The following is a 12441-nucleotide window of genomic DNA, read 5'->3' as shown; positions in this document are numbered from 1 at the left end:
AAAAACATTTTCTCGCTTCAAATCTGAGCACTGTAAGTCTAAATTACAAGATATTTGTAGACGTATTAACATCTTTAGTGATAAGCTCAAACAAACAAAGTTGAAAAAACTTCAAAGAGACTATAAAGATTTTTCTCTCGGTCAGACGTTTGTTTGGCCGAGGTATAATGCTACGCAAGCACGTCAGCGTGTTGATGATGTATCGGCTGAGCTTGCTTCTTCTTCTAGAGCTGATTTTCACCTTAATCAACATACTCCTGTGGTTTTGGGGAACTCTACAGGTCCTAATATTGGACCTACGTCCCCTGCGGTTGCCAATTTTAGGGAGCGTGTTCCTGCGACTCCACCGCCAAACCAGCAAGCTTTCCTGGATGTTCCACCAGAATTTGCTACAGGAGCAATACCAAAAGTGAAGCAGGATACACGTTTTTTACCCTACCCAATAAAACAGGTCACACGCAACAGGGGGCGATCAAGCAGCAGAGGACCCAGGAAGCGAAAACTAACAGGAGAAAGGTACGAAGATGCAAGAAAAGCAAGAAATTGACTGTTTTGCCTTACAATATGTCTAGTTTGGTATTGGATGATGCAGACATTGCGCTACTAAGCAGAGGCTTAAACTTTATTCCTGCACTGAGTAGCACTCTAACAGATACTTTGTTTGATTTACGTTTATTTTGTAGGACAGTTTCATTGAAAATGCTTTTAAAGATACTACTGAGATAACCACTGATTTTAACAGCCTTTTTAAACGTAAAAGTAATTATGTTCCAACACCATCAGTTAGTGTGGAAAGTTTTTTAAAAACATGTGAGAATGATTTTTATTCACTGTTCTCCAAACGGAATAGGAAGGTTGCTTATGTGAATCTCTCTCCTTTAGAATATAAGTCGCTAAATAAATTTAAGAAAACAGCTGAAGTAGTCTTCAGACCTGCTGACAAGGGAGGAGGGATTGCTATATTTGATGCACTTGACTATGAGAGACTTATGTTAGATTTACTTTCTGATGTTAATACTTATAATATTATCAGTTCTAATGATCTTAACAAAATAATTAAGAATGTACAGGAAACTATCAATGATTTACTATACTGTAGACAGATTAATATTGATCTTCACAGTTATCTTTTCATTGAACACCCTTTAACACCAGTTGTAAAAGGTTTACCCAAGATTCACAAGCAAGTTACACCTATGCCTATGAGGCCTATTGTTTCAGGAAAAGGGTGGGTTACCTCTAATATTTCGAAATACATTGAGCATAATCTCAGACCAATAGTAAACTCTATACCCTCTATTCTGAAAGATTCTTATGAACTACTAGATAGTGTACTGAAACTGAAGTTAGACAAGATACCTAACAAGTACCTCTTAGTAACACTGGACATAAAAAATTTGTTCACCTCCATTCCAAATGAAATAGGTCTAGAAGCTATTAGAGAGTTACTAGTCAGTGAGCCGACATTCACTGGAGACAAAATCATTTTAATTTGTCAACTTCTTGATTTGGTGCTTAACAACAATGTTTTTATGTTTGGCAATGTTAATTATCTACAGACATGGGGGGTTGCCATGGGCACCCCCTGTGCGAATACATATGCCAACCTGGTAGTTTTTAGTTGGGAGAAGAAGTTTTTATTTGATCATCCTTCTTTCAGTAGAGTCAAATATTATAAACGTTTTGTTGATGATGTTCTCGTTATATGGGAAGGCACAAAGAATGACTTTGAACATTTCTTGAGTTATCTGGATAATACAACTACCTACTTCAAGTTTACTATGGAATCCTCACCCATTAGCATAAACGTTTTAGATGTAACTCTTACTCTGAATAATGAAGGTTGCATTTCATCATCTGTCTATAGGAAACCATGTTGGACTAACACTTTGCTTAGCTTTGATAGCATGCACCCGAGGCACACTTTTTCTGGCATAGTGAAAAGCCAGTTCGTAAGGATTTCAAAGCTGTGCAAGTTCAACACTTTATTAACTAAAGAAGCAGATAAATTGGAGTCTTTATTCATTGAAAGAGGCTATGATATTCATTTGGTAAAAAGCATCAGATAAGACGTAATAAAAGACCAAGTTAAGATGGATCCCATACTTAACAACGCTGTTAAGATAGTTAGTAATACTGCACTTACACACAATAAGTTTACTCAATTTAACTCTAGAAATTTGAGATATGTAATCAAATACACTAGTGATGTGAAACAGATTGAAAGAATTATTGGTAATAATTGGAATATATTAATCACAGATGAACTAGTGAAGAATATAGTAGGTGAAAAACCTAGGTTTTTATATGAGAATTGTCCAAACCTCAAACAAATTTTATGTGATACCTTCACCCATAGTAATAATACATCTACTAAAACTAGCAATAGAGTAGGTACCCATCCATGTATGAGTTGCAGTAGATGTTCTTATATCTCTACACAACAAGTTTACATTCATCCGGTGTTAGATTTTAAGTTCACTCTTAGGTTTTATGCCACTTGCTTAACAAAGAATCTGGTGTATTTAGCAACCTGCAATAGATGCACAGCTTTCTATGTTGGTCTGACAAAAAGGAAGCTAACAGATAGAATTTACAACCATTTGTATGAGATTAAGAAGGGTTGTGAAAATAATGCCTTAGCCTTGCACATTAAAGATAATAAAGAACATGTTTTTTATTTCAGAGTTTTAGAATTAGTCCCTCTAAATAAAAGAAGAGGAGACACAAGCAATGGTTTAGCTATGGCAGAGCCGAAGTGGATATTTAGGCTAGGAGCTCATCTTTTACCAGGCTTAAACAAATTTGTTTCTATTAAACCCATCCTAAAAAATAGATGGTAATACACCAACTATCTAATATGGTTAGGTGGTCTATGTTTCATATACATAAATATTTTTTAACTAGCCATATTTAACTTTCTATAGCCTGATGATACCATCTTTATACAAAGGGACTCTACACAAAATTTTTATGTTCATATAACACAAAATCATAGCACTTTATCCAAGTTTAACCTACAGCCATTACAAAATAACCTTCCACATGAACTATGTGTATTTTTAATAGCATATTAAGTTTTTAAAAAGCTTAAATATTTATTTATTTATTTATATTACTTTTATTATTAAAACCATAAGGCTGCTTGTATTTACATATTTTTATACATTGATATATTTTATATATATATACATTTTTTACATTGGTTTTTTCGTTGAGGTTTATAGTTTTATAACTCACACACATTAAATTATATTCTAAGGAATTAAGTATTATAACTTATGACATAGTGAGGTTGCATTGAAGTTTTGTTGCAACAAATAAGTTGATTTTAAAGCATTTACTCTGAATTGAGCATTTTAGAAATGTTTTTAAAAAAGTGGTTCATACAAATATGTCAATATTGTTTATGAGTCTATAGAATGTTTATCAAATACAAATGTAATTATTTTGAATCTACTCAGCAAATGCATTTTACATATGTATACATACTTTATAGGTACACTCTGTTTTCTGTTTTGAAGGGAGAACATTGTCTTTCAAAACAGTGAGAATAGTATTAACTTGCATACAATTATTCAATTATTTAATTTTGTAATTAATGTTGATATCAATTAAGTTCCCGCCTTTTTGAATTTAAATACAGAGTTCTTTTCATTCTAAAAATTATCTGATGAAGCGTAGTATTACCTACGCGAAAGCGCTTATCCTTGTTGTTTATGGAATAAAGTTGTATTTTTGCCTCTACTATAAGGAGACACGGAGTTTTATTTTCAACAACATCGTGGTGAGACCTACCTCTTTTTTGCTTGACTATTCTCTGGACTTGTGAGTTTTGGTCTCTTGATCAGAGCAGTTGCATCTTTTGGTTTTTACTTTATTTTATATTATTCTCACTCGCAACTTTTTCTCATTCAACAACCGGTGGTTCCATCAATTGGTTGGTGTTCCTATGGGATCACCTTGCAGAGCCAGCATGGCGAATTTAGTAATGGCCCATTGGGAGAGGGTGTTCGTTTTATGCAATTTCCTAGTCCAAGAGAAAGTGTCGTTATACACTAGGTTCTTGGACGATATTTTTATCATCCTCAATGGTTCACAAGATGATGCAAATACCTTGGTGACTTTTTTTAATGGTTCTACCAAATTCTTGAAATTTACATCTAATTTTGCAACTGATAAGATAGCCTATTTGGATGTAGAAATTGAGAAAGATAGGACCATGAATCGCTTTGTGGCTAATATACATCGGAAGCCGACATTTTCAAATTCATACCTACACTTAGATAGTGAACATCCAATCCACCAAAAGAGGGCTATCGTGAAGGGCCAATTTGTTCGAGCGGCCTGCATGATTTCAGAAGATAAAAAATTTTATGACTAGTGCAGGTTTATCGCTGACATGTTTGTTTGTAGAGGGTATCCTGCAGATTTTGTCACAGATTTAAGCTTGGAAGTGCAAGGTAAGAGAGCCAATGGTCATTTTAGCCCCATTTTGGGGAACTTGAACAGCGGGTCATCAGGCTTGCCTCGTCCTGCTCGTGAGTCCGATAACTTCAACTATAATTTTATAATTACTTACAACTTGGACGCAACTGATATTGTGTCCATCATAAGGAAGAATTGGTGTTTATTAACCACTGAGTCAACAGGAGTACCTGTGCTGGCATTGTACCCTAAGGTCACTTTCAAGAGGGGCCTTAACATCAAAAATATTTTGGAGTCTAAAATATCTGGTACCTCCCCCAGATCTGGGATGTACAAGTGTAACATGTGCAGGTACTGTAGATATGTTAAAGCAAGCACAGCCTTTTCCATTAAGGACAAGAAGTTTCTTATTCAAGGAAGATTCAATTGTGCTAGCAATTGGGTGGTGTATTTGGCCCAGTGTTCTGTTTGCCCTGGCTTCTATGTTGGCAAGACCGACAGGAAGCTACAAGAACGGTTATACGAACACTTACATGCCATGAAGAAGGGGAAAGTAGAAAATGCGCTGGATAAACACATTCTAGACAACCCAGGTCATGAATTTTCATTTTTGGTGATTGACCAACTTTGCGATGGAGGCACAGGGGGTCCTGATTCTCTGAGACTTGAATGCAAGGAGTTGATGTGGCAACTCAAATTGGAAGCTTACCACCTACCTGGACTAAACAGCATGCTTTCTATTAGTTGCTTTCTTAAACTGAGAAGCCTAGTTAGGTGAAGCTTCTTAGACTGATTTAATCCCCTTGGGAATGACCACCTTTTTAGCTATTTTATGGGGATTGTTTCTTTCTTTGTTTTTTGATTGTTAAAATGGTTTAGTGCTACTCTGTTATTATTGGTTTTATTTTTTGATGTCTTTATCAATGGTTACATTGTGGTTCATTATTTTAAGCGGGGGATGTGTAGTTTGATCGTTCATCAGAATAGTCTTTTATGTAAGGGACGTCAGCCCCCTAGTACCGGCCGCTACACACAATATACAATCAATATATAATATATAACTTACTTTTTTTTTTTTGCTACTAATACTGCTATTATTATCAGATGGTTATGATAGCAACATAACAATGTTAAGCATACATTGCCAAGGTATACTCATAGATGTATTTTTGTATATTTTATATCAACTCATGGTTTGTAGTCTTCCATCGAGTTGTGTTGCCATCTGAATGACATTTTGATTTATTTACATGGCTTTTTTAAAACAGGTGCTACACACATATACTTTTCCTGGGTTTACCACTTGTGTGTTTATAGTGTCTACCAGGTATTTAAGATTGTATACATGCTATGTTGGTGATGTAAATTTAGAGTATTAGTTTGATTACAAACATTCAGGGCTGGTCATGTTGATCTTATACAAATGGTGATGCACAGTTTTTCTGTGGTTAAGTTTTGTAAGTGCATTGATGTGCAATTTTCGGGTGTGTCCACAAGGGGGAGTGTTTGAGTGGAGCTATGATGCTTAAATAATGGGACAGATGTATTGTTCTTTGTTTTTAGTTTGCTTTCTGAAGAAGTTGGTGCAGAGCGCCGAGGAAAAGCTTGGTTTTAAGCTTAATAAAATTCCTGTTTGGTATTTTCGTTTATTGGCGTTCTTTACAGACATTTTTTGGATTATTAGGAGTCCTGAATATAACCTCTGGATTACTAGGAGCTTTTTAGAGGTGCAGCAACCTGCAACGGTAGCATTTATCAGTTTGTGATTTTGTTTTTAAGTCGTGCACACATAAGGTATCAGAAAATTTTATCTTGAAGCATACAAGATGGCAAACAAAATTGTATTGATATATGACCTCTTTCAATGGGTATTTGTTAAAAATGCAAGGTGATAACTTCATTTTTAAATGCTGAAGCCACGCCCACTGGGAGTTAAAGGTACACACTCAAAAGAGCTCTCCTAGAGGGAATGTATGGATTTGAAGTAGTTGGTGGAATAATGCACCTAGTGTCTGTTAGAAGCCTATGCAGTGTCTATGAAAAAGTAAATGCGCAACTATAAAGTAATAAAGACACTGAGATGGAGCTGATCTAAAAGGATATTTAACTTGACTTTCATACAGGGTCTGGCTCCAATAAATATATTTTACATTATATGTATGCCCTCTTTCTAATAACTGTACTTAGAGTAGATTGTACAGATAGAAATTCTTATCAAGAAGACTATGAAGTCCAGTTCTAAAATGTGTTGCAGTTTGGATTTATCAAGGTGTCTTCTCTGTACTTCCATGTGGAGACTCTACCCTCCATACCCTGCTCCTAAATAAATTGTAATTCAGAGGGTGGAGACTCTACCCTCTAACCTCCATACCCACCTACTAAATAAATTGTAATTCAGGGGTGGAGACTCTACCCTCCATACCCTGCTAATATATAAATTGCAATTCAGGGGGTGGAGACTCTACCCTCCATACCCTGCTACTAAATAAATTGTAATTCAGGGGTGGAGACTCTACCCTCCATACTCTGCTACTAAATAAATTGTAATTCATGGGGTGGAGACTCTACCCTCCATACCCTGCTGCTAAATAAATTTTAATTCAGAGTTACACATCATCGTGAAAGGAAGTATTTGGTTTAGCTTAAACAAAGTATCTTTTTCCCCCTAAAATTCCATGAGCTCAAAATTAGAATACATTACCAACATAGTGCAGAGGCATAGTACCCAGTAAATGTGGTGGGGGTAAAAAGGGTCCCCCACACATACACACAAAATACTAGATATTTTATGTTGTAGACAAATTTTCCAGCATGACAACATGTTATTATATTAATTTCACTCTGTTTATCTGTGTTCATTCTGGGAGGGTGGCATATTGGTTAAGGTGTCTATAAGGTCTTCAGCTTATAGACACAAGGTGCAGTGTTTGATTCTCACATGGGGTAACTGGCTAGGCTTGAAATGTCTCACAAGGACAGTTAGCCTAGTACTAATCTATGAACATAGGATCACAGGATCATACGAACTTATTAGGCTATTCTTCCCGAGCCCCATATAAGCCTAGCCAATAATTTAGCCCACATTCCAACAAGTCAGTATCAAATGCCCCTGCCCAGCATGGACATAGGTGGAATCTCAGAGGTGTATTTTCTGTTCCCCATCCAGTTATCCAGGTTGCGTGTAAAAAGGGTTAATGAGATAATCTGCTTGACATTGAGAGGGAGTCTATTCCACAGAATGGGGAGTCTCTGGAACACAAATCTGCCCTGTCAACAAGTTCTATTGATGTCACAGACCAGGTTCAGATTGTGCATGCGGGTTACTCGAGTGGAGCTTGACTTGCGGATATGCAGCAGTCCCATCAAGGCAGGGTCTGAGATTGTTTTGTATGCCAGACAGAGGTCACCTCTAAGGAGTTTCTATGAGACTGAGTAGAGGGAAGCATAGCTTTTAGCCTATCTGTGTAGGGTAGATGTTTGAGGCCCTGGATCCACCTAGTGAGGAACCTCTGTGGTCTCTCCAGCTGCTGCCTGTGCCTTGTGAGTTACAGGTCAAAAGGGGCATTGTACTCAATAATGGGTCTTATAAGGGAGGAATACAGGGATGTTATGACCTTCTTGTCCTTGGATGCGATACCGTTCCTAATAAAGTGGACCATATAGAAAGCTTTCCATACAATGGAGGCAATATGGTGATCACAAGTCAGTTTGCTATCAACCTGGGTGCCCAAGTGTCTCATAACTTATGATCTTATTATTAATGTGATAATTTGTGGGGATGTCACTCTCCCCAAAGGGGATGATGACGCATTTTTTGGCATTCAGTTTGAGGCCATGTTTCTGGCACCAGTCATTTGTTTGGGTGAGACCCTCTTGAAGGGTGTCCACATCACTAGAGGAATTGTTGACAGTTCCCAGCTTCAGCCATCTGCAAACATGGTCAGCCATAGCCCACGGGTTTTGGCCTGCACCTCAGAAAAGTATATCCCATACAACAGAGGCCCCAAGACCAATTCCTGGGGTACACTCTGCTCATTATGGGTCTACTACTTGAGGTGGCTTCCCCTATTCTGACTAGGTGAGTTCTATCAGTGAACCAATTTGCTCCCCATCTGGTAACATATGGATTGATGCCTAGTTGAGAGTTTATCTATTATACCCGGGTGAGGAATAGTATTGAAAACTTTGGCTGGGTCAAGGTAGGCAGTGTGCACTGTCTTACCCTCTTGCATGGCTTTGGTGACTTTCTCAAAGAAGTCGACCAATTTAACAGGCATGACCCCCCCTTGACGAAACCAAAGCATGTGGGATTCAGTGTTTGGAGTTTGCAATGTCCTTGTTAATGAGATCCATGATGATCTGTTCCATGGCCTTGCCGATCAGGCTAGTTAGGCTGATGGGTCTGTAATTTCCTGGATCGGTCTATGCTCCGTCTTTGTGTAAAGGGATGACAGTGGTTATTCTCTACTCATCTGGGATGAAGCGAGTACTTTGAGAGGGCAGTGATGACTTGCTCCCTAGAGATAAGGGGAGGGGGCAGGTGCTGGGGATGTCCTGATTTACTGATGGGGAGGCAGAGGGGTGAAGTTTTCACTGAACCTGTCTGCCAGCAGGTAGGCTATATCTACGGAGTTTGTGTATGTGGTGTCCTTGACAACCATTTTTGAGCAGATCTAAGATTTCTTTGAGAACATAACTATGAACATGAACATGTCATGTATTTGTATATAAAAATGCTTATGGTCAAGTTGAACATTACTTAAGTTTTGTTATGCATTGTATTCATTGTCTTTTTGTAGAGCAAATTTAATCAGTATGGAGCCAAATACTTGATTTCATTCTTTAACAGTGTTATAAATGGATAATGGGAATGTATTTGTCAGTATAAAATCTATTCTGAAAGTACAAGAATGATTGTTACACTCATCTTCTTGTTTGATTACTTAGAAGCATCCGTAATGATTATAATTGGATGAAAGAATACAAGAAGATTGGTGCTAATGTTTGTTTTTTTAACAGCAGGCATTTCTGCACTGTAGATCATGTTTGTATAGTACATTGAGCAGACTGTTTTATAAGTATTCATACTGTTGTTTCTTATGTTTTATAGAGATCACTGTTCATACTGTGATAGACTTTCTACGTGACAAGAACAGTGGGACCTGTGTGGACTCGAACACATTCCTTACTACGGCTAGCATGGTGTCTGTCTTGCCTCAGAACTTGAAGTCTTCATGCATTCATTTCTTTACTGCCACTCCTGACCCTGCAAGGTTAGATATACTTGAATGTTTTTTTTATTATGGTTAACTATATTTGCATGATCACATTTCTGTACAGTAAGTAATGTATTTGTTAGCAAATGTAAAAGGAACGTATGATTTAACTTTGTAGTATATACAATTTATTTCTGGTCACATGCTTTTCTTATCGGATATTACTTTTTAAAAGTTGGGAATGGATTTGAATCTAAGGTTTTTAGAAGAGAAGTGATGAGTAACTGGTAAATTTAGACTATTATAGTGTGTATCCAAAGTGTTTAATAATTTACTACTGTTTAATTTTTATATAATTGTTAAGATTCTTATTTCCTTGGCTTTTGGTCAGTTTTGTGTTTTAGTCATACTAAATTACTGAGACAAGGTAAGGCTGCTGTTTCTCTTCTGAATGTTTAGACATGTTGATGAATTGCTCCCTTTGTGGCTAAAATGATTAAAGAGGCTTGATATAGCTAGCAGAACTAACAGTTTAGTATTTTGATCAGCTATTTGGCATAGAAGGATAAAGCCCTTACTATGACCCAGCCATCATGGGTTCATTTACTGTTTCAGGTGCTGAAACTGCTTGATGGGAGAGCAGGTGAGGAGTGATATAACAGAGCATGGTCATCTCTGTCTGTGCAGTGGGTTATGCATGGCTGTGCGGCAAACTCTCTGTGGAGACTGGAAATTTGATAGAGGCACAGCACATGTCTGGAAGAGCAGTGGACCTTCTGAAGAATTACATTACATATGTATTATAGTTGTTGATTGGGATAGTCCAAATGGGCATACAAGACCCGTTTTAGCAGAGTCTTGAGGAGAAAAGTGTCAGAAGCATTATAATAATAAAACAAAGGATTATGCAGTAAAATTTTAGGCAACAATCAAAGTTATTGTTGTGCATACATAATAATAATAATAATAATAATAATAATAATAATAATAATAATAATAATAATCAGACAATGAATTGTTATAGCAGACATAAAACTGTTATGCCAGGTAGATGCATAACAGTACATCGTGTAAGTAGTTTCACAGAAACAAAATACAGAATAATAATGTACATATTTGCAAAGTTCGAAATTACCAATTAGGTAAACAATGATTTTTACCTAAATTATGTAATGTAGAGCTCACAGAAGGTAACTAGTGAATTTTAGGAAGGATGTGGGACATAGGGCATGAATACAGTAAAATATAGAGACTTGATTTTGGTTAACAGAATAAAGGATTACTGGTTAGTAGAGTTATTTTAATTCTGGTCTGGATAAGTATTTGTTTAGATAAATAGATAAGTTGGGGTATTTAGGTAGAGTTTTCAAATGAGAAATTATAGATTAAATAGCGTTATTAAGCTAGTGAGTGTTTTTATAAATGGTTAGGTTATGTTGAACGTGAACTTTTGATCAGTGATTGGAGGAGATTAATGTTTTTGGATGAAACTAAGGTAACATTGGCAGCATGAGTGACAAGGACAGCTTTGTGGATCTGGCAGAGAAAAGAATAAGGTAAGAAATGGGGCATGTCACTTTGAATTTGTAATTAGATTCTGCTGGTAACTGCCAGGCTGGTGTAAAAAGAACAGAGGAGCCCTAACAATGTAAAATGTTCTTCCCTGACGTCAGTGCAATGGGGGTATATAAGATGCAGCCGATGCCATTTTCTTCAGTCATGCCGCACGGTGCCCGAAGCAAAAGCAGTTCGCAAGTGCCGGTCGGCCGACTCCTGAGATTTTCATTCCGCATCCAGAACTGAAGTCTTCTACAAAGCTAAGTACCCCGTTGGGGAAACTTTTTCTTGCCTCAGACCGATGTCAGTAAAAGTTAATAACTGTATGTCTTGTGGGAAGCAAATACCTCATAAGGATTTCCATTCTTATTGTATCCCATGCCTAGGCCCAGACCATGACGTCACAGGTTGTCGGTTTTGTGCTAGGTTTAACAAGCGCACTATAAAACGTCGGTTTGATTTTGCCCGACATTATTTTGGCGGAAAATTCAATTATACCATGCCGTCGGAACTACCGACGCCCGAAATACACAAAACAAGGACAGGCATCCGAGGCCCAAAACTGACGACAAAGCCTCTTCTAGGCCAGTCACCAGTTCTCCGGTTTTCAGCGAGGTGCCTTCGCAGCCCCTGACGACTGCTCCTTTAGAACCTCACGCCACCTGTGACTCCCACGTGGAGATGGCTGCGCCTTCGGACACACCAGATTTACAGCCTACCGAGACTAACCCTTCAGAGGGATCCAGAGTAGCTGAGCAACCCGTAGCTTCAGAGGGTGTTTTCAGACCTACTCAGTTAACCATTAAATCTTCTGCCAAGTCTAAAACTCCTTTAAAAACAAAGAAAGAAATTCATCATTCACCAGGATAGGCCTCCATGCCTAAGAAACAAATACTCAAAATGGCCGAAGACTTAATCACCCTGATCAGGGGGTCCCATCCCCCTCCTGCTAAAAGGCCTAGACAGGATGCAGACTATGACTCATCTGACCAGATATCCATCTCTTCAGATTCATCCTCAGACCCAGGATACCCTTTACCCCCCTATGAGGATTCTGATGCTGAGGAGTCAATTCCTTCAGCCTTTCCGCCAGAGGACTACTTCTTTGGGGAAACCTTGCATACCATGCGGGAGCATTTCCATTGGGAGGGCCAGGATTACTCAGAGTCCAAGAAAAGGTTCAGAGATTTCCTTTTATTACCTCAACACAGATCCCTTGCTATTCCGCCAGTGTTAGATA

General features: G+C 37.7%; 1 protein-coding gene across 1 annotated transcript in view; it reads left to right on the top strand.

The window, feature by feature from the left end:
• SCRN1 (secernin 1) overlaps window positions 1-12441 on the top strand; it is a 1291976-nt gene that overhangs the window by 1087602 nt on the left and 191933 nt on the right. Inside the window, exon 6 of the mRNA XM_044066834.1 lies at window positions 9539-9701. Coding sequence (XP_043922769.1) covers window positions 9539-9701 — 163 coding nt within the window. The remainder of the gene's footprint in view (window positions 1-9538; window positions 9702-12441) is intronic.

The sequence above is a fragment of the Protopterus annectens genome, chromosome 3.part1 (assembly GCF_019279795.1).
Source record: "Protopterus annectens isolate FY-2018-M chromosome 3.part1, PAN1.0, whole genome shotgun sequence".
In the NCBI taxonomy this organism is placed as follows: Eukaryota; Metazoa; Chordata; order Ceratodontiformes; family Protopteridae; genus Protopterus; species Protopterus annectens.
This window is presented reverse-complemented; position numbering and strand designations above follow the sequence as displayed.